This window comes from Hyperoodon ampullatus, assembly GCF_949752795.1.
Source record: "Hyperoodon ampullatus genome assembly, chromosome: 14".
NCBI classification, from domain to species: domain Eukaryota; kingdom Metazoa; phylum Chordata; class Mammalia; order Artiodactyla; family Ziphiidae; genus Hyperoodon; species Hyperoodon ampullatus.
This window is the reverse complement of record NC_136927.1, coordinates 70,989,759-71,013,098: the sequence shown is the minus strand read 5'-3', so window position 1 is coordinate 71,013,098 and position 23,340 is coordinate 70,989,759. Positions and strand designations below refer to the sequence as shown.

General features: G+C 43.7%; 1 protein-coding gene across 10 annotated transcripts in view; it reads left to right on the top strand.

Moving 5' to 3' along the window:
* The window catches only part of PTPRT (protein tyrosine phosphatase receptor type T), a gene marked incomplete at both ends in the record, with an annotated part of 1,101,453 nt that overhangs the window by 923,568 nt on the left and 154,545 nt on the right, over nucleotides 1-23,340 (top strand). For 9 of the 10 annotated variants that reach the window (XM_079719321.1, XM_079719325.1, XM_079719327.1 and 6 more), the window contains one exon: nucleotides 8,325-8,354. The exons of the other annotated variant lie outside the window; for it this stretch is intronic. In XM_079719321.1, coding sequence (XP_079575447.1) covers nucleotides 8,325-8,354 — 30 coding nt within the window. The remainder of the gene's footprint in view (nucleotides 1-8,324; nucleotides 8,355-23,340) is intronic. 10 annotated transcript variants of the gene reach the window in all.

Sequence of the window (23,340 nt, the reverse complement as noted above, 5' to 3'; positions counted from 1 at the left end):
ACAAGCTTCCTGTCATCCAGTTTATTCCCTGGGACACGCTTCCTGAAATCTGAGCATGGTCCTCCAAGGATTAAGGCATAGCAATGCACTTTTGAATGGGGAAACACTGGAGCCAGCTTAAGCAGAATACTTTGGTAACAGTATATCTCTACCCCAAGACTTGTCTGTATCCTACATTAACCTCACCATCCCTTCTTACTTTTCAAATGTAAACTAGGCAACTTTTAGGGAGACAGTTTCAAAGTCCTTCGCAGCACATAATTCCATCCACCCCCATCTCCTCTTCTCCTCTCCCTGCCCAGCTCTTCCTGGTACAGCCTGAACTGCCAGCCAACCACGCTTTGCCTGTCCAAACAGTAACTCTTCCAAGAGTATATTTGGAGTGTCTTGAGTTTGAGATATGAGAGTCTACTTTGAGAGAAATGTACATCTCTTGGTGTACCTTGCTTCTCTGTGATTTGTGTCTGCCCTCCAGTAGCTCCCAGTCTAATGGGTATAGACATCTTGTTAGCTGTGTACTGGGAAGCAGAAAAACTGGATCCAAATCTCTACAGCCCCATTTATCTGCTGCTAACCTTGGAGAAGCAACTTAAGAAAGCTCAACCTTTGCTTTCTCAGCTGTGAGATGCAGCCAATCTCATGTAGCTGTTCTGAGGATCAAATGAACTAATGGCTGGGACAGGCTTTACTTCCTGTACCTGCTTACGTACAGGTAATGCATATATTGCATAATATCAACAGGGACATTCATCTCACACCTGACCGTCAAGTGTACCAAGCCAGCTCCAAATCCATCACTAATATGTGAAAAGGCAGTGCTGCAATCAGTACACACACTCTGACCTAATTTGTTCATTTTCCATTTGAACTGCTGCCATACTCTGATTTTAATCCTACAAATAATCATAGAGGGTAGGACTGCTGATATTCCTGTTTTTTGAGAAGAGGAAACTGAGGTTCAAAAAAGGTTTTTATGAGTTAGCCAAGGTCTTGGGCAGAGTTGAAATGCAAACCCAGGGTCTGTGACTCCAGACCCCTGGCTGTTAACTTCTGTTATCAGTCCACGGAGACCAGTAGAAAATAAGTGAATCCTGGAATAGGACACAAGTGACCCAGATTCAGGTATCATTTTCTACTGTTCTCTGCCTTGGTACATGCTATTTCCCTGAATCAAATGTCCAGACATTTCTCTTCACCTGCAAGTCTCCTACTACTCTCTAACTCTCAGCCTCAAGTTCTTCCAAGTAGGATTCCTCCAAGTATCACCTCTTCCTTCAGGTCTTCCCACAAGCCCTCCATCCCAGGAAGATTCAATGATCCTCCCCCGCATGCAGCCATTGTACCACATGCATAGACCTTCAGCTGTGTATTTATCACACAACATGGTGGTTATAGTTTTGCTGGACTGAAAACAAATGGCCTGGGAGGGCAGGTCCTCTGCTTTGGCCCTTTCTTTCCAGAGCTCTACTGCACTGTATCATCTGCTCCTGGACATCTACCCTCATAGTTTTTATGGTCAAAGACAAAATCATCACCTACCCACCAACGTATTTCCAGTCACGTGTCCCCATCTTAGTGAGAGATACTACCTCTCATTCCATCAGCCAAACTAGTGGGACTCCATCACCCCAGTACTTTTGAACTTGAATCTTTACATTCTCTTGGTCGCATCCTCTCCCCTCCCCGTCTCCACTGCCTCTTCCCTGGTGCAAACCTCTATAGCTTTGTTCTATGCGTCTCTTCGCCAGCCTCCCTGACTCTGGCCCCACCTCTCCAACCCATCTTCCACACTGTAGACAAAGTGATGTTTGAAAAATGAAACTTGTACTCCCAAACCTGCATTCTAAAATCCTTCAATGGCTTTTCCTTCCCTATAACAGCGGTTCATAGGGTGGAAATAAGGCAAGAAGCACATACTTAAGTCATCTGGAGAGCCTTGTCAAGCTACGCCATCCCCCTGCTCACAATGATTCTGGCAGATTTCCTGAAGTTTCACCCCACACTATACCTTTGCTTGTAAAGTTTCCTCCTCTTTCATTGTCTGTGTTCTCTTTTCCATGTGACCAGATACTACCCATGTTTAAGGTCTAATTTAAAAGACACCTTCTCTAATAATCCCTTCTGACCTTCAGTGTAGACACGATCTCTTCACTGTCTGGATCCCCTCCATGAGGATCCATATTATGTTCTGTCGTAATGTTTGTTATTTGTATTCACATCTTATCTTCTCCACTGGACCATCAACTGTCTGTTCTGATTCATCCTCATCACAAATGTGCCTTGCAGATACTTGGGATTCCCTCAAAATGTGTTGAATCCCAGTAAAATTAGAACAGATGGGGCCCAGGATTGCACTGCATCTCTTGGGCAAGAAAGCTTCTCTCAGAACGCAGATCCAAATATCAATGTTAAGCATCAAGGGTAAACCCAGCCCTGAGGGGTGCGGAGGAGGGTCAGGCTAGAAGGGCAGTATGTGAAAGATGTACCATGGTCTGAGACTCAGATAACACACTATTTCTCCAGGAAAAAAAAAAAATGAGGCAGTAGGAAAAGCTAACTACTGGGTAAGCTAAAGAGGCAGGGCAACTATTAGATTGTACTGTGCTACAGGTCACAGAAATGACACACGTAGAACTTAAAGAAATTGCCCCAGGGCCTCCCTGGTGGCGCAGTGGTTGAGAGTCCGCCTGCCGATGCAGGGGATACGGGTTCGTGCCCCGGTCTGGGAGGATCCCATATGCCGCGGAGCGGCTGGGCCCGTGAGCCATGGCTGCTGAGCCTGCGCATCCGGAGCCTGTGCTCCGCAACGGGAGAGGCCACAACAGTGAGAGGCCCGCGTACCACAAAAAAAAAAAAAAAAAAAAAAAAAGAAATTGCCCCAAATCACGTAGCTAGTAAGTGGAAGAGCTGGGTCTGAAACCTGGCCAATCTGATAAGAGTCTACACTCTTAACACCATCTAACCTGGATGAAATGTAAAACAGGATTTGCTGATATGCTGAATTGTGGGACATAATTTTGAATGGTTCGTTGAGGTGGGAAAGCAGCCCCCAAATACATGTATTGATATTATCTTGTTTTGTCCACCCCATTCTAAACTGCTTCTTACTCTACACCCTGAAAAGTGAATCCTTCTTCTGTTTGCACTCACTAGGGGAGCCACTCAAGCTAGAACCTTGGCAGTCCTCTTCAAAATGCTCACATTTAATCACCTCTTGCTTTTGTGTTCTAGCCACCTTTCACATCACCTCTTCTCCTTCCTCGTAGCCATTGCAGGATCGGCCCCTAACATCTCTTGCTTTGACCCTTACGGCAGCTTTCATGACCCCAGTCCCTCTCCCCTCCCGCTTTTTGCTCACACTCCTGCCAGAATCATCCATCTAGAAAAATATTTGACCACTTGGCTCTTTGCATTGTCCCTGCGACCTAAGTTCTCCCTGTGAGAGTAAGCTCCTCAGACTCTTTGCGAACTAGACCCTGCCAGCATCTTGACATTCCCACCTTGATAACCCCCCACCCATTCCATCAGCCTGGAAATCCCCTCCCTTCTACTCCATCTGGGTGTTCCTGGACTTTACAACTCCAGCATCATAGACTCTAAACCAAATTACCTCTCCCCCATCCCCACCCCTTACCCTCAAATATGGCCCCACAGCTCCCTGAGCTGCCACCTCATACCATTTATCACTCCAGAAGATAATAACATAGTAGTTATTAATGCAGGCTCTTAAAGTTAGACTTCTTGGATTCTAATCCTTGCCATGCTGCTCACTAAACTCTATAAACTTGGGCAAGTTACTTCACTTCTCTGAGCTTCACTTTCCTCACCTGTAAAACATAGGTAATAATGCTTCTAGTGAGGATTAAATACAATAGTCCACGTAATGTGCTGAGAACAGCACCTGACACATAAGTGACCTCCTACTATCTAAATGGTAGCTATTATTATCATCTATTTTATAAGTTTTTTGTTTGGCTCTCCCATGAGACATATTGGCTGGATCAAAATGGCATTTCTCTTTCAATCTCTGGTAGTTGGCAGAGACAATCATATAATAGGTCCTTAAAAAGTTTTGGCTGTGATGGAAGGATGGATGAGTGGATGACGGATTGAGTGTTGGATGAATGAGTAGATGAGCACATGGATGATTTGATGAGTGTGTGGGGTTATGGGCTAGATGGATACGTAGATGTATAGATTGTTAAGTGGAGGGAGGGATGGAGGGAGGGAGGGATGGATGGATGGATGGATAGATGGATGGATGGATGGATGGATGGATGGAGGGATGGAGGGAGGGAGGGATGGATGGATGGATGGATGGATAGATGGATGGATGGAGGGATGGAGGGATGGATGGATGGATGGAGGGATGGAGGGAGGGAGGGATGGAGGGAGGGATGGATGGATGGAGGGAGGGATGGATGGATGGATGGAAGAGTGCATGGGTGGGTTTATGAACTAGATGGACAGGGAGATGGTCAAATGGATGGTTAAATAGACAACTTAGTCTTGTTTAAGTAGTATGAAACAAAGACAAGCTATACCTCAAGTCATTCTTGTCAGCCAGCTGAAAAGATCCCACAGTATGTGATTTATTAAGTTTGGGGTTTTTTTCTTTTTTTTTTTCTAAGCACAACTGTCTTCCTGCTCAGGATCTTTGGTCTCAGGCAATCTGTTACTTGCAATATCACTGTATCCTTGTAAATTTAGACCTTCAGTAAATCTTCAAGCCGAGAGAAAGGACACATGTATACTCTGTTTTGATCACAGAGTAAAGAACTGCAATCCTTTCCCTGGGAGACTTTGCAGTTTAATTTGGAAAACATATTCAATTAATAGAAGCTTGTCAGGTGCCATCATTCTGGAGTTGCCTTGAAGCTGAGTCAGGGATAGCACTGGCTTTTGGTGACATCCAGGATAACTCAGCTACTTGGCAGAGGTGAGTTGAAGGTTAAGGAAGCATGTTGGAATGAGGAGGTGGCCCAGGCAGAGGTGAATCCTGAAGATTGAGAGCAGAAAACCAGAGGGCCCAGAATGTCGAGACTCCCAAGAGTGTAGCCTGGGGCTGCTGACTGTGAGAAAATCCTGGCTCAGGATGGAGGCCTTGCAATTGGTCCCAAAATACACAAAATATTAGACCTAGTGAGGGGTGACCTCTTAGAGCCTCAGATTCCTCAACTAAAAATGAGAAGACTAGTACCTGCTCCACAGGGCCAGGGGGAGGATTAAAAGAGATAAGGCTTGTGGCATCTCAGTGCCTGACCCACTGTGTTGCCCAACATATATCTATATTCTTTCTTCCTCGAAGCCAGCACAGGCTAGTGGTCTAGCACATGAGCTTTAGAGCCATGTTGCTACCAAATCCAGTCACTAACTGTGTGATCTTAGGCAAGTTACTTAACCTTCTTTGCCTCTGTTTCCTCATCTGTGAAGTGGGGATGGTAATAATACCTATCTCTCAGGATGGTTGTGAGGAATACACAAGTTAATGTATGGGAAGAGCCTACGACAGTGTGTGGCACATAGTAAGTGCTACATAAGTATTTGTTCTTATTTTGTTACTAATTTTTTAAAATTTTATTACTATTTTTAATATTCCTAAGTAGGTGAACACTTTGTTCCTGGTCACCAGAGTGAGAAGCAGCAAACCTTTTATCTGTGGGTAAGGGGAAACATAAACTCCCCTTTGTTGAGGCTTACTATATTCCAGGTGTTTAATATATTCTAATATTAAATTAGATTAATGTATTTTACTTAAAATACTTTGTGTATTACATACCATATATAATTGGAAGTAATTTAGATCAATATCATGTTAATGCCCACCATGACTGTTGGGAATAGATCATTATTGCCCCCAACGTTGAGATGGAGAAACTGAGGCTCAGAGATACAGCGACTTGCTCGAGGCCATGCAGTCAGCAAGTGGTGGTTCTGAGATGCTAAGACTTATCATATTTCCACTCCTCAAAGCTGTTTAAGCTGGCAGTTATCCATGCCATTCACCTTGGTACACGGATCAGGAAACAGAGATCCAGGCAGTGGCATCGACTTGCCCAAGATGTCACAGAGAGCAAGTGAAAGAGCTGAGATCAGAACACTGGCCTCTCCATTCTCAGTCCAGTGTTCTTGACAATATGGAAAACAGAGATGTCTGTGAGTCTTCATCAAATGGATGCTGATCTTTCTGCCCCTGAGGAATCACATTCCCAGGCTCTGGACCACGGAGCCAGAAATGAAGAAGAGGAATGGTCACCTTACGGTGCCAACCTGTTATGGTTGGTGGAGGGGCTTGGATGACTTATATGGGCTGTTCCAGATCCCACCCATCAGTTAGAAGTTCTTCACCCCTTTCATCATCTGGGGCCACTGTTCATTTGGCCAAAGATACTGAGCAGTTTTATGAGTAACCAGATCTTGCTGCACTATGGTTCATTGTCCCCAGCTCAGCCTCCCAAGGAGGTATGGGACTTCCCTTCTGCCATGGTGTCTTAGCTCTCAGGTGTCACTTTCCTTTTGGATCTATGGAATTTGTCTCTCCTGATAAATGAAAGAAAGCCTAGAGATGGCCCTGCCTTGGGGACTTTGGCCAGTTCCTACTTAAGAGGGGGAAATTTGGGGCTCTGAGGACATGTTCCCACCCTGTGGATATAAAGACCGCATCTTCCTGTGCCAACCAAACTGGATAACAGTTGCAATTAACCAAATAACTCAAGAAGGAAGCAAAGTAAAGTATTCTTGCCTACTCAGATGGATATTTGGGGACCTGAATTATTCAGCAATTTTTCTCAATCCACAGATGTATCAGTTATTGTCTGTGGAGCTAAGTCTGTAAAATAAAAATGTTCCTATTTATTTTTCTACAAAATACAAAAAGTTATAACAAAGGGAATATCACGGACTTATTTGTTTTTCTTTTATTGTTCAGAAGCCAAGAGCTAGAAGAGATATATTGCAGGCAGTGATTTTTCAACCATTCTTTTGGAGAATGGAATTCTTAGTCATGTGAAATCTTAAATGAAATGCCAATTTACGAAACAGATTAAAATGGAGAAGCTCCGAATGTGGTGGATGGCAGGGAAGCAGCAGCCCTACCTCAGTACCCCCCTCCCCATTAAAATGATGCTGCTCTGCAGAATCCTGGGAACACGGTTTGAAAATTAGTGATTTAGTTCAACTCACCTAAGGATCAGATAAGAAAATGCAGGCACAGAGAGTTTATTCAAGTTGTAGTCTGTTCAAACTGAAGTTTGGAATTCCTTTCTTTTAGTGCAGTGGTTTTTCATGATGAAGTTTGAATGTTGTCCCGGTTTTCTCCTGATAATGTAACAAACTACTTGCCAAAATTTAGTGACTTAAAAATAAGCCATGAAAGTTAGTGATTTGTTTTTCTCACGAATCCGTACTTTGGTCAGGGTTTGAAGGGAATGACTTACTTCTGGTCTGTGATATCAAGGGTCTCAGTTGGCGTAGTCCAGTTGGCTGGGGCGGGAACAGCCCGAGGTTGGCTGGATGTCTCTTTCTGTTCATACAGGCTTAGGGCCTCTCTGTGTGGTTTCTTCATATGGTCCCTTCAGACCACAGCAAGCTCAGGATACTTAGACTTCTTACATGGAGGCTCAGGGTTCCAAGTGAGAGTTCCAGAGACCCAGAAAGAGCTGCAAGGCTTCTATCTGTCCTATCCTAGAAAGTCCCAGAATATAACTCCACCCACATTCTCTTGGTCACCCAGGGCCAACCCTGATTCTGTGTGGGTGAGCACTAACATGGGCATGAGTGCTGGGAAGTATGGATCATTGGGGAGCCATCTTGGATGCTGGCTACACAATTTCCTTTCTGTTGGTGTGATGTTACTACATAGATTCTGATGTGATTTGACCTAAAACAGAGAAGATAAAAGTCCTTATGGTTTTCCTTAGATCTTAGGAGCAGTGTCATGTGGAAGAGTGGTAAACTAGTTCTAGAATGCCACAGCAATCTGACCCAAGACCAAAAAGTTATAATGATAAGGAAGCTAGTTTTACTTAACTGTAAGAAAGAATTTTCAAATGACTAAAACAACCAAATGCGATGTGGCTTCCTCTGCATGAGTAGTGAGTGTCTCCATCACAGGAGAGGTCTTTTCTTCTACCGCTGAAAGTATCTGATTCTCGGGGATGATGACTAGTTGAGAAACTTGCATCTCCTTGAGCTTAGGGATGCTGAAATACTATGTGCATTTCTAAGAACCAAGATTTCCTATAAATCTAATTCTTCTTTGTTTGTCTTTTCTTTTCCCCCCTTTTTTGGACATTTCCATCATCTGACTGCCCATCAATATATAGAAGAAATGCTTATTCCTACTCCTATTACTTGTAAGTATCGATCCGGGGTGACTTTGCTTTGTGCCTTGTAAGGCAACCTGTAGCATGCATTTCCTGCACCAACCGTCTGTTGGTTTCTCATACTCATTTCTGTCTAAGCCATCTGTAGCCTCAGAGTTTTTATTTTGCCTAGATGTTTTCCATTTGAAAATGCACTGTCCATGTTGAAAATGTTCATGTCTGTTATGTTTCTGCCATCAAGGATCTTTTCCCCTGTTTTTGGAGATGTGAAGGGCTGTTTCTCCTTTGTCAGTGTAATTCTCTAGTTAGAAATCCTCAAATTCCAGCAAGAGGAAAACCTAATCCTCCTGCAGGATTTGCACACATAAAACAAAATCACTGATCTCAGCAACTTCAAAGCCCATTTGTGCCTACTTGGGGAACGTGTAGCCCTAGGGGCGCAAAGATTAGAAGGAAATTCATTGGCTGTTTCCACTATTTCAGGAAGTCTACAGGGGATCATGGCTTTATCTAGAATCAGCTTCACAGGTGACAGAAATATACATGGTCTTTGGGACTGGAATTATCTCAGTCTGATGTTTATCATTAGTTATGTCATGCTATCAGTGCATTTTGTTGGTAGTTATAGATGGCTGATTGCCTAACAATTCTTTCTAAATAAAGATGATGATTTTTCTTATTACAAAACCAGACGTTTTCACAACATGAGGGTAATGGAGAAAAACTCCATAAATAGATCCTTGGTAATGAAGAGTTAGAAAACCACTGAATTAGTTTCACATTTCTAATAAGCATTTTCCATATTTGAAAACTGAGGTCCAGAGAAGTGTGTGAAATCACGCTCCAGTTAGCAAAAGAGTGGGATTAAAGCTCAGAATGCCTCACTCCTTGTAAAGTCCATTATCCATCATTCCATGTCTTCCTCCACCCCTGGCAAACCCAGCTTTGTGAGAGAGACCATATCTGTTAGTGGTCATCTGCTGAAGCCTTCACAGATGAGGATGGAGCCAGCAAAAGCCTCCCCATCCCTCTGCTCAGTGTTTGGGTCCCTGGTCAATAGGTCCACGCAGTGAGCAGATGAGATTCTGGTATCACCACCCTCATGTTATATAGGAACCAATGAACCCCGGCCACCGACACTGAAAATGCCAGAAAACTTGCTTCATTTGTTCATTCATTCATTTGACAAATAGGCATTGAACATGCACATTATGTTCCAGACACTGTGGATGGAGAGATGGCCAGGACTTTGAGGCTCACCCTTACAGTACACAAGCCTATCAGAGAGACTAGCCTAACATCAAGTATTGATACTTGAAATCTCGGCGGAGATGTACCAACGTGTACCATGGAATAAGGGCACTTAGTCGGGTGACCAGTTTTTTAGTGGAACAGGGGATAGTTATCAGTGCTTTTAGAGATGGATTTATCCAGTACTGAAGAAATAAGAATTCTGAGCAGGGAAAAGAGCATGTGTAAGAGGCAGAGAGGTGTGAGACAGTATGGGCTGTTGTTGCTGTGGTGCAAAGAGTCATGCAGCTCTGGGTTCAAGTCACATCTCTGTCACTCACCAGTTATGTGGCCTTGAGCAAGATTTCTGAACTTTTTCAACCTCATTCCTCTCAACCCTAAAATAGAGGTAAAAGTGCCTAACTCGTAGGGAGTGAGGGATTTTGTAAGGTGCCTTGCAAAAAATTGGCACTCATGAAATGTTAGTTTCTTTCTTTCCCCTTTCAGAAACCGTAAGGAGTCAGGGCAGTAGTGGTGGCCCCTGGGGGCTCTTCTCGTCTTCTAGAGGTCCTCATGGCATCAATGTTCCACAGTAGGTGTGGGCATGCAATGCCTTCTGGGCAACTTACTCCCTCAGTCTGTTCGCCAGTGTACATAGCACTGCCTGGATGCCCACTTTGTACCATTCTCTGTGCTGGACCCTGTGGTGAAAGCAAAGGTGAACAATGTGGAGATATAGATATGCAAGTCCTTATAGTTCAAGTTGCAGTAATAAACAAGGGTCTTCCAATGGGTGCAGACTTGGAGTTCTAAGTGACAGATCCTAGATTGTGACACTCATGCCAGCTCAGGAGCTGGCCATGGTTAAAGATTCAGAGGGGGAGAAGAACTGGCGAAGCAGACAGCAAGGTAGGAGGAGCACCATAAGAACCAAGCGAAGCCCATTGCAGAAGGAGGACTTAACAATAGCAGATGCTGCGGAGAGATGGAAGTGGAGGGCTTGGGCATGGCCCTTGACCATCAGAAGTCACTTGTGCAGGTCATGGGGTAGCCTTGAGGGAGGAAACCAGCCTGCCTAGGGCCCATGAGGTAGATAACTTCTTAACCACTAGGCCCTGAAACAGGAGAACATGAGACTGGCCACTTGAAGGGCCAGAAAGTCCTGGGCACGTGTATACGTAGAGGATCCTGTGCAGAAGGGAGAGCTACAGATGCTGGAGGTGGGGTGCCTCGAGAAGGGAGGGTCTGGAGGCAAAGTGTTTGGGGACAGGGAGCCGAGGAGGGGATGTGTGACAGGTCTTGTGAAACCATAGGAGGGAGGGATGCACGTAGATAGAGAAGGGGGAACAGAAAGGAAATGAGGACCCCCACGGTCTGCAGATTCAAAACTCCACTCCGTCACATCTTAGGTAGAGACCCTGAGTGGGTGCTTTAAACCCTTTCTACTCAAAAGTGTGGTCCATAGACCAGCCCTGGCATCACACAGGAGCTTGTTACAACTGCAGCACCTGGTGGCCCAGCTCAGACCTCCTGAACCTGCATTGTGACAAGATTCCCAGTTCATTCATGGGCACATTAAAGTCTGAGAAGCACAGACTTACCCAGTCTCAGTTGTTTCATCTGTAGAATAGGAAGAATAATACTATCCTCGCAGGGATTAAGGCGCCACCTTATCCCTCTAAAAGCCTCAAAATCTTCCATGAAGGAGAAAGCCTCCAACACACTTTGGCTGAACAGTCTTTTCCATGAAATCCATATTTATTCATTCAACAAGTATTTGTGGGGTTCCCACTTATGTGCCAGGTACTGGTCAAGGTTCTGGGATATAAGAGTTAGCTCAACAAACAAAAATCCCTGCCCACATGAAGATTTTTAGTGGGGGAGATAGAAAATAAACAATATACATAAGAAAAGTACTATAGGTATTATGTAGTCGCCAAGAGAGATAAGGAGAAAAAATAGATAAACTGGGGAAAGAGGATGTAAAGTGTAGGTGGAGGAGGAACAGAGGAATTTTTTTTTCAAAACCAAGAGGCCCTCAATGGCTCTCCCCCATTGAAAGTTCCCATACACGAGACCAAGGGTCCACAAACATTTTCTGTAAGGAGCCAGTACTACATATTTTTGGCTTTATGGGTTCTCTGTTGCATCTACTCAACTCTGATGTTGTAACATGAAAATAGCCATAGACAATACGTACATGTTTGAGCATGGGTGTGTTCCAATGAAACTTTATTTAAAACAATGAGACAGTGGGCCAGATTTGTCCTGAGGGCCATAGTCTTCCTATCCCTGCCCTAGACTTTTGAGATAGGGAGAGGATGGGGTTCAAGATTCATCCTGCTTTATGAGCTCCTACAATGTGCTGCACCATGTGTTAGCCACCGCAGACACAAAGGTGAATGCAGGGCAGCTGAACCAGCCTAGAAGGAGGCAGAAGTTGAAAACAATTACTAGCTGGTAGCTATGATGTACAGGGTTTATCTAATGCTCACAGCAAGCCCTGCAAGATACATGCTATCGTGTTGAGTCTATTTAGACGTTGAGACTGAGATTTGAGGACGTGTGTACATCCCACAGCCAGGAGGTGGCAGGGCTAGGGTTTGAATCCAGGACCACATACCCCCAAGCCCCGCCCATCCTTCTCACTAGACCTTCAGGGCTCCTGCCTGGACCATGTGCTTGGAGAGCCCTTAGCCAGGCTGTGGGAGAGCCAGGATTTGAGTGCAAGTGTGTCTGCCTCTACAGCCTCAGTTCTGTGCAGGGACATCTGTGCCTTGCTTGGGACAAGAAGTGGTAGCTATTCCTGGCTGGCAAGGAGGCCCTTGAGGCAGTCCTGTCTTTGCTGTCCTGGGGACTTGCCATGTGGTCAGAGCTGAGAGCACAGGGCAGCCAGATCGGTGGTAGCCAAGGGGATAGAGTAAGGGGTGACCAAAGGAATGCTAATGACATGGATAAGTAGAGCTATAGGTAGAGGGCACTTTGGGACCCAGGGGCAGAGGAGTCTAGAATGGGGTCCTTCATGGTCCAGTACACATTTTAAAAATTAAAATAATGTGGGTTTTGATGTCAGACTTAGATCACAATTCTAGGTCTGCCTCCTCTTCCAGACTGTTCAGACCTTGAGCAGTCATGGAACCACTCTGAGCCTCAGTTTCTTCATCTGCAAATGGTGATAACAACTCTAACTTCCCAGCATTTTCATGAGGGATAATGAGCGAGTGTATCTGTAGACTGGCTGACACAAAGTAGGTATTTTATAAATAGCAGCTATTATTCCTCACCTCCTGAGCTGACAAAAATGCTTCTCTAGAATTCCTTTTTACCTTTCTGTAGTAAAGCAGCACCCAACAACTTCAGTGTCTGCTTTTTGAAAGGATATTAAGAGTTGGTGTATGTTCATGGGTTAATTTACCTCAAGGCAGGTGATGGGCACAGTAATTGTTTTGAACAGAGACATTTTAGTGTAGTAGTTCTTGAAAAGGCACTAAGATGTTTACCAACCATTCTGGCAGAGAGAGAATACTTAACTATTTCACTTCACCTGTGTGAGTGTTGCAGAGGCAGGTTCCTCCTGGGCTGGTCCCTGTGTGCAAACACTCCAGAACCCTTGGGCTTTTCACGTCCATCCTGTTTCTCTCCATTCCAGCATATTTAAATCCTATTCCTCTTCTTCAAGGTCCGTGTCAAAAACATTAGCTCCCACTGAAAGACTTCTCTGATTCTTTCCACCTGCAGGAATGTCCCTTTCTCCAATTCTCACCGCAGTCACTTTGTTATCATGGGCAGGATGTTTCTTTTTCATTGCAGTGTTCCCCATGGTGCCCTAGCACGCATGGTGAACCCCCCGTAAATGTATGTGGAATGAGTGAAAGAACAAGTTGAAATTAAAAGACATAACAGCTAAAGTCAACAGATGATCTGTTCTTAAAAAAAAAAAAAAGTAACAATTTTTAGGTAACTCCAGACCCTGTACCTTCCTTGCTTCCGTGGCTTTAAGGCAACCTTTGCTCCTGTTCAGCATCCGTGACCTGAACAAGCCACTTCACTTTTTCTAAGTCTCAGTGTCCTAATTTGTAAAGTGGAGATTAAAAATGCATTCCTCACAGAGACCTTGCAAGGATTCAATGAGGCAAAGTTTGGAAAATGCCTAGCACTTAGTAGGTTTTCAACCAAAGTAAGAAACTGCCTTCTTTTCTGAAATGCATCCACCTTTTCACATCAGAGGCTGTTGGAAATCAAATATCATTGCCTCAATACATTTAAAGAGGAATTTGAAGTGATGATATCAAGAGAGACTCGAAAAGCATTTTATGTAATTTGTCAGTCACTTCAAATAAAAATGAAGAAAAATAGGAATAGAAGGAAGCCATTTAAAGATGGTAAGTATCAATTACCAAAAGCTGACAGCAAATATGTTGACAGGTGAAAATAGAACGCATTACCATAAAGGCAAGTTAAAGACGGCTGCCCTACCGCTGCTCTTCAGCCAAGGGGAAGACCTTGTGAGAATTCTGATTCCTGGGCCCCACCCCCAGATCGGCTCAGTTCCTTTGAAAGTGTGGCCTGGGAATCTGCATTTTACACACAACTCAGTTTAATATTTTGGATGCTGACTTTGAGAACAACTCCTCTCCTGATCCTCACATCAGCCTGATATAACTGTCCCTTTCTCAGTGTCCCACCTTTGTACCTGCAGTGCCCTTTTCCTGGAATGCCTACCCACCTTCCATGCCTGGAAAATTCTAGTATCTTTATTTGTTTTTAATTTTATTGAAGTATAGTTGATTTACAATGTTGTGTTGATTTATTCTGTATAGCAAATGTCTCAGTTGTACATATATATATATATATATATTCTTTTCCATTATAGTTTGGCACAGGATACTGAATATAGTTTCCTGTGCTATACAGTAGGACCTTGTTGTTTATCCATCCTATATTCATAGTTTTCCTCTGTGAATCCCAAACTCCCAGTCTATCACTCCCCAGCCCCTCTCCCCCTTGGCAGCCACAAGGCTGTTCTCTGGGTCTGTGAGTCTGTTTTTGTTTTGTAGATATGTTGATTTGTATTGTATTTTAGATTCCACATATAAGCGGTATCATGTGATATTTGTCTTTCTCTGTCTGACTTACTTCACTTAGTATGATAATCTCTAGGTCTATTCATGTTGCTGCAAATGGCATTATTTCATTCTTTTTGATGGCTGAGTAATATTCTATTGTATATATGTACCATATCTTCTTTATTCATTCATCTGTCAATGGACATTTAGGTTGTTTCCATGTCTTGGCTATTGTGAATAGTGCTGCTGTGAACATAGAGGTGCATGTATCTTTTTGAATTATAGTTTGTCTAGGTATGTGCCCAGGAATGGGATTGCTGGATCATATGGTAATTCTATTTTTAGTTTTTTGAGGAACCTCCATACTGTTTTCCATAATGGCCGCACTCGTATCTTTATTTTTTTTAATTTTTTAATTTTTTTAACATCTTTATTGGAGTATAATTGCTTTACAATGGTGTGTTAGTTTCTGCTGTATAACAAAGTGAATCGGCTATACATATACATATATCCCCATATCCACTCCCTCTTGCATCTCTCTCCCACCCTCCCTATCCCACCTCTCTAGGTGGACACAAAGCACCGAGCTGATCTCCCTGTGCTATGAAGCTGCTTCCCACTAGCTACCTATTTTACATATGGTAGTGTATATATGTCCATGCCACTCTCTCACTTCGTCCCAGCTTACCCTTCCCCCTCCCCATGTCCTCAAGTCCATTCTTTACATCTGTGTCTTTATTCCTGTCCTGCCCCTAGGTTCTTCAGAACCATTTTTTTTTTTTGGCTGCATTGGGTCTTTGTTGCCGTGCATGGAATTTCTCTGGTTGCAACAAGTGGGGCTACTCTTTGTTGCCATGTGCGGGTTCTCATTGCGGTGGCTTCTCTTGTTGCGGAGCATGGGCTCTAGGCATGTGGGCTTCAGTAGTTACGGCGTGTGGGCTCAGTAGTTGCGGCACGTGGGTTCTAGAGCGCAGGCTTAGTAGTTGTGGTGCACGGGCTTAGTTGCTCCGCAGCATGTGGGATCTTCCCGGACCAGGGATGGAACCTGTGTCCCCTGCATTGGCAGGCGGATTCTCAACCACTATGTCACCAGGGAAGTCCTGAAAGGTGTGTGATTCTAAATGCTTCTATTCTGTAAATACATCTGAGCTTTATAAAGAAGTTAAAAGAGTGGGGGAATTCTCTGCTGACAGAGAGGCATGACCTAGTGAAATAGGGTTGGAAAGAGAAGTTTCTATGGACAGTGTTGTGATGTGCTACTCAGCTCCCCCTTCAAGAATGGACTTACCCGCCCCCACCCCAGTTGCTAGAACTGCTGCTGGCAGACAACTCTTGGATAACAGCCTCCTTTGGGACTTCTTGATCTTCAGAGCTGCCTCACCCAAGGTCATCCAATAGCTGCTCAATAGCTGACTTTTACAGGGGTGTAAAAATCAGTCCACTGTCCGAGCTTCCCGTGGGGCTGGCTTAAACCATCACTGCAGCTACGTCTCCATTCAGCTTCCCCTTCTGCCCACTTTTCCTCCTTTCCTTCCTTTCCCTCCCTTTCTCTCCCTTTCCCCTCCCCTCTCTTCCCCACTCTCCCCTCCCCTCCTCTTCCCTTCTCTCCCCTAACCTCCCCTCCCTTCCCTTTCCTGCCCTTCCTCACAGATGTTGTCTCCAGAAGCTCCTCCTCACATATCCCCTACATATCAATCTCTGTCTCAGAGTCGAATTTCCAGGAACCCAACCTGTGACACCCCCATTCAATTTGGTCACTGGAGACAAGTTAATCTGAGTATGCATATGCCCCCCGCCCGCCCTTGAACATGCATACTTCATTGCCTACGGACACTTTGTATACACACTAATTGGGTCACCACTTTGTTAACCACTGATGATAAGTAAACTCTAAAAAGTCCTTCCTTAGGCAATCATTCATTCATAGGCCTTTGCTTCTCACCTGTGCCTTTGCCGGGCAGGAGGGCGGTGAGCATCTAAATACATAGCTCCTGCCTGGGGAGCTCACGGTGTATCCCAGAAGAGCATAGTAAGAACCTGTTGCTGAACCAGCCAGAGGAGAGAACTAAGGTCAGAAGTGCCCAGCCACAGTGCCCCCTTAAAAATGTGTCACCAGGGCAGGAACGGATTTAGTTCTGAAAGCACTTGCCTTCAGCAAACGTCCCCAAACTGAGAATGACTCTTGCAGCTAGGGCTGTAGCGAAGATGGGATGCTGAGATGCACAAAGTGGAAAATGCCTTTCTAAGTGTTTTGGCAGAGTGCTTTTAATGGAAGGAAGTGCTTTAGTTATAGCTTTGCAATGTTGATGATGATGATAATGATTATATCTTGTTTGTATATACAGCTTTATCTCTTCCAAAGTGCTTTCCCACTTATTACCTAGTTGTCTGGTTGGGCTTGGAGGTACTTAGCAAGATAGCAGACAGGTTTCTGTGCTGTGTAGGAAAGAGCCCTGGGCATTCTGGCTCCACAGTTTCAGTTAAGTTACTTAACTCCATCTCAACCTCAGTTTCTCATCTGTAAAATGGGGGTAATAACGCCTGCATTTCAGAACAGCCGTGATGTTTAAATGACATATTCTTTCATCCACGAGCACCTATTGAGCAATTCCTTTGTGCTGAGCACTGAGCTAGGTGTTAAGCACTTAAAAAGAAATACCTTTCTCTTAAGGAGCTTAAAAAGTGACTTGGACATGTTAACAAACAGTTATAATGTTGTAAATACACGAAGGAGGAGCAGTGAAGACATGACAAAGAAAAGGAAGTCACTGATTCAGCTTGGAGGAAAGATACCATGGGCTGAAGGGCCAAAAAGGATGCCTGGTATAGGGCAGAGGCAAGATGTTTTACTGAAGAAATAACACATTCACCCACTTTTCTCCTTGGCCTCATTATCTTGAAATACACAGGCACGTGCACAAACACACACACACACACACACACACATACATTTTATAACTAGGTAGGTGACATGCTAGGAAAAACTTGGAAAGTAAAAACAAAAAGAGGAAGAAAGGACTGGAGTAGGAAGGGGAAGGTTTGAATCCCAGTTCCACTGCTTAGCAGCTGTGAGTCCTAAGCACTCCAAGTCTCAGTTTCCCATCTGTAAAATGGGAATGATAGTGCTCAATTCATGGAATTATCTTAAGAAATTAAAAAATACAATGTACATGCCATTTTGTTTTCATTTCACTTGCATTTCATTAGATTGTCATCTATCAAATGGTAGAGCTAAGCTAGAACGTAGCAGTGGTTGGGTGTGTCGGGGATGGGGGAAGATAGAGTTTTTAAACTTCCAAACATAAGTTAATGAAAGAAGAATTTGCCAAATAGAATGAAGTAGGGCAATTGTAGATGGTGGTTCTTAAACTTACAAAAATTCTCCTCTGAGCAGTTGGATAGGACACCCCTCCTCCTGGTTTCCATCCCGGCTGATTTCAGTGAGGGATCAGAGTCAGCTAATGATTCTGGCAAAAAACCCACACGGGTAGACAATGTCATTTTAACACAAGAAGATTTTATAGGCCAGTGAGAAGAGAAAAGGCTGGAGTTGAAACTAGAAGGGCTGTCACGATATTTCTAAATATAGGGGCTGGGGGACAGGCTTGTCCTTTATGATGTGGCTGCCAAAACCTGCCTTAAAAGAGGCATGGTTCTCCAAATGGAGAAGAGGCTACTCTACTCTGGACAGTCTCTTCGGGAATGTTGCCTCCTTCCTGGGAACAGAGCTCAGAGGAACTGGAGTATGTTTAAGGAGAGCCGTCAAAGAGGGAGGGGAGGGCCTCCCTGGTGGCGCAGTGGTTGAGAGTCCGCCTGCCGATGCAGGGGATACGGGTTCGTGCCCCGGGCCGGGAGGATCCCATATGCCGCGGAGCGGCTGGGCCCGTGAGCCATGGCTGCTGAGCCTGCGCGTCCGGAGCCTGTGCTCCGCAACGGGAGAGGCCACAACAGTGAGAGGCCCGCGTACTGCAAAAAAAAAAAATAAATAAAATAAATAAAAATAAAAAAAAAAAAAAAGAGGGAGGGGAGCACAGGCCAGAACCTATAAAGAAAGATTAGAGAACTGACTTCACTGGTCTCAAGTGGTACCTAGACATTTTAAAGTTCCCCAGATTATTCTAATATGAAACTATTGTCGAGAACCACTCGTATGGGAGAGTTTGAGAATCCAGGGTCCTTCCTGGAAGATAGGCATTGGGAAGATTAGCATGAGGGCTTGGTCTAGCCACCTAACCCAGAACCTCAGATGAGAGTTTGACCCCGCAGGATCATCAAATAGACACACCTCTGGTTAAAGTGTTGGCACCTGAGTGTGGAGGGCAGAGTCTGTAGAAGGTGACACGCTATTTGATGGCACCGCTTCCTCTCTATAGATATTGAGGTAGACAGTCCTTATGCTGTTCATAAGTATGTAGAAGCCATTTAATAAATGGCGAAAATGCCCCAGGCACACTTAAAAATAGCATTTAATTTCTCATAACAATTACTCCTCATACTGGTGTATGGTGGAGTAAAGACCCCTCAGCCACAATCAATCTCCTGAGAAATATTTGTTCATTAGCCTTCTCTTCATTAATGAAACCTCAAGAAGCTCAGAGGTTTCTTCTTATGAAATCTTTTTATCAGAGTTAAAGAACATTGGATGAGCTTCTCTCTGGGGCAATTTTTTTGTTTAAATTTTTATTGAAATATAGTTGATTTACAATGTTCTGTTAGTTTCAAGTGTACAGAAAAGTGATTCAGTTATACATATATATAAATATATTCTTTTTTTACATTCTCTTCCATTGTAGCTTATTACAAGATATTGAGTAGAGTTCCGTGTGCTATACAGTAGGTCCTAGTTGGTTACCTATTTCATATATAGTAGTGTATATATTTTAATCCCAAACTCCTAATTTATCCCGTCCCGTCCGCTTTGGTAACTACAAGTTTGTTTTCTATGTCTGTGAGTCTATTTCTGTTTTGTAAATAAGTTCATTTCTGGAGCAGTTTTTCCTTGCAGTGCCTTTGAACCACTGTGTAGAACATTCTAAGTGGGAATTATTGGGCATATTACAGCCACCCATGTTTTTTAAGGGGAAAAATTGAAAGGTTAGTGTGGCCAATACCCTATTTTTACTGGGAAGGTTTAATTTTTTTTTAATTTTTATTGGAGTATAATTGCTTTACAATATTGTGTTAGTTTATACTGTACAGCAAAGTGAATCAGCTATATGTATATATATATCCCCTCTTTTTTGGATTTCCTTCTCATTTAGGTCACCACAGAGCACTGAGTAGATGGGAGGATTTAATTTTTGTAAAGAGTGAAAATATGGTTTTATTAAGGTTATAAACCAAGGTGAAGCCTCAGGATTAAAGAAGGCTTGTTTTGTTTTGGAAAACAGCTTAATGACAGTGCACTTTTCTAGAAATGGAGAAAAGCTAAGACTGCCTATGCTTTATTTTGCTTTTCTCTTGCTTCCCTGTCATTTATTATTTGGACATCTACTGATGAGAGAGAGAACTTCTGGTGAAAACTCTAACCTCAGATATGGTTGATGTGGGATTTCGTACATTCTTTTGTCTTATCTTTGCTTTACACAGCAAAACTACCTTGAAAATGTGGGATCTAAGGTTTTTCCAGGAGATCCATGGCTGATTCAAAGTGTATACATCCACTAGATTGCTGTGCAGGAGTCTTCCGGCCATCTAGGCTGGGGGCAATTTGCTCAATAAATCATACTTCTGTAATCTCATCTCCCACTCCTTAAGGGTTTTAAACAGCACTTTGCATTAGCTCTGAATGGTGAGGAAAATAATACTTAAAACCTAGGAGCAGCACTGCAGCGAAAGAGCATGGACTGCACTTGGATTGGAATCCTGGACCCTACTACTTTCTAACCTAACTTCTCTGAGCCTCTGTTTCTGCATCTTATAAAAGCGGGACAATAATACCAAATTTGGAGGGTTGCTGTGGGGATTTACCAGGATTACATAAGATAATACAGCACATGTACAACATCTGGTTCTGTGTCTGGTACATTGTAGTTATTATTATTATTGCATTTTGTTTTCTATTATTATGTCCACTCATAGTTTCTGCAGTTTACAAAGTACTTTCATGTAGATATCTCATGAAATTTTTGAGTCACTCCAGTGAGGAAAGGTCATTTTAAGTGTAAGGACATGAAGGCTCACCAAATTGACCAGGGCACAGGCTACCTAAAGAAAGAAATCCATGGAACAGAGAGTTGCCAGTTACTGGTGCTGTGTTCTTATCATGGGTTGGGAGGTGGCTGTGACGAGAATTCTGAAGGAGTTACTTTATAAGGCAGCAAAACTGATAAGAATCACACCCTCTCAGACCTGGTGAGATAAAAGATGAATAAGGTCCAGAGTCGGTCCCTACCTGAAGGTGTATAACTATTGCTCCAAATTGTAATGGGGGCGGGCAGGGGGCGGGGGGAAACCTGTACCAACCACTTCATTCCTTTTAATACACTCACTGTAGAAAAGGGACAAGAGTCAAACAGGAACAGGATCGCTCATCTTTGTATGACTTTTATATTCTGCACTGGAGAAATAAGGACCAAGATTAAAGAGAGGATGGGGTTAGGGCTGTTTTTGTGACTTCTTTTTTTAAATAGGCCTCTTGAGTCTCACTTTTAATTTTACAGAGCAACCTTTTGTCTCTTAACATGTTTTTGTTTAAAATGTCTTATTAATAGGGTTGTGCCATGGAGAGGATTTTATTCAAATTCAGCTATGCCAGACATAGAGAAATAATTTTATTTTAAAATGTACCCAATGATTATGATATTTAATATGACAACAGGTGTCGGGTTTCATTTTCTGAACAGTGAAGGTTTGAAGGCTTTTTTCCCCCCTTCTTTCTTTAAAAATAAATGTGCAATAGTATTTTAGAATCAGCTTGTGGATGTCTGCAAGAAATCCTACTGGGTTTTGATTGGGCTTGCATTGAATCTGTAGATCAGTTTGGTGAGATCTGTCATCTTAACAATATTGAGCCATCTGGCCCAGGAACATGATATGTCTCTTCATTTGTATGGGTCTATTTTGGTTTCTTTCATCACCCTCTTGTAGTTTTTGACATGCAGGTCCCATGCATATTTTGGTGGATTTATACCTGAATGTTTCTCCTGTGTGTGTGCTATTGTAAATGGTACTGTTCTTTTTATTTCATATTTGAATCGCTCGTTGTTAATATATAGAAATGAGACGGACGTTTGTATATAAAAAATAAACGTACATAGAAACAAACCAAAAAGAGACAAGAAAAGAGAGGTCTCAGGTGGAGAAATGGTAACTTACTTCACAGACACAAGGCGGTTGCATGAAAGATGGAGTATGCTAACCCAGGCCAGGTACTTAGCAAAGTACCCAACACGTGTTCAAAGTATTAGTTCTTCCCTTCTCATGTTCTGTATTGCTCTAAAAGCCAGACTCTGTTAAGAGGAGGTTATGGGACTTACATTTGTGTGAGAGTTAAGATGTTAAGACTTAGCTTTAAGCAGACCTGGGTTTGGGTCTGGCTCTGCCCTATACTAGCTGTGTAGTCCTGAGCATGTTTCTCCCCTTCTCTGGTCTTCTGTTTCCTACACTGCAATATGAGGATGCTACAAGATAAGGCGGTAGCCCGACTGTGCCAGGACACACAGTGCCTGGCACCTAGCAAGTGCTCAGGGAGCATTAGCTATTCTCGTTGTTGTAGTTGTTAAGTTTACAAGGAGGAAGATGCTGGAGAAGCATGAAGAAGAACTTTCTAACGATGCCTGTCCAACAGTAGAACAGGTTGAATGTGACATAGTGAGCCTCCCATCCCCGGAGGATGGAGCACGCCCTGTATAGGATGCCACAGGGCAAGTCAGCCTTCCCGAGAGTTTTCCCCTGGGTTGAGGGATTACGATAACTGTCATCACCCCCACCTTCGCCCATGGTGACATTAGAAGCAAGGGGTAGCCATTCTGGGTCTCCCCAGAGTCACCTAAGACACTTGACCCACAGACACAAAGAGCTTGAGGCAGGAGACAGAAAAGGTACCCATGAAAAAAAACAAATGCAGACCAGACATACCTTTCCATCAGCTGTGGTTTATGACTGCACACTAAATTCAGTTGCTTTCTTTAGGAGGCTGGTGTTGAGACCCATCATCTCCAGCCCAGTGCCATCCATCCTGGCTTTCCCCAGGAGTACAGACAGACCAGGCGCCTTCCTAGTGTTCACTAATTAATTTGTCTCATGCTTGTGATTTTACAGTGCTTAAGTGCTGGAACATTTCTGTCTATTCTTCTCCCCGCAAAGCACCTCACGTTGCATAAAGACCATGAATCTCCATCACAAACGCCGTCTGTCTTGGGCAGCCCACTGGCTGTCTGTCGTCTTGCTGGCACTGCCTCTTACAGCCAGAGTAACACATCCATTCATTTATCCTTAATGACATTTTTGACATTCCAATCAATTCATCAGATGTTCCTTATGCAAGACTTCTCCCACGCGGCCAGGCCAGGGTTCCAGGCCACTCTTGATGCATAATGCATGAGACTAGTGCACTGCTCAGTACCCTCTGACGGACGGACACATCTGCTATTCGAAAACTGTGTGTTCCTAACAGCCCTGGCTCCCCGAGTGATCCACACCGCTGCCTTCAGAGCCATTTTCTTCTATGCTTCCAGCTGGCTGAGCTCGGAGGAAACTGTACAGTTCAAGGAGAGATG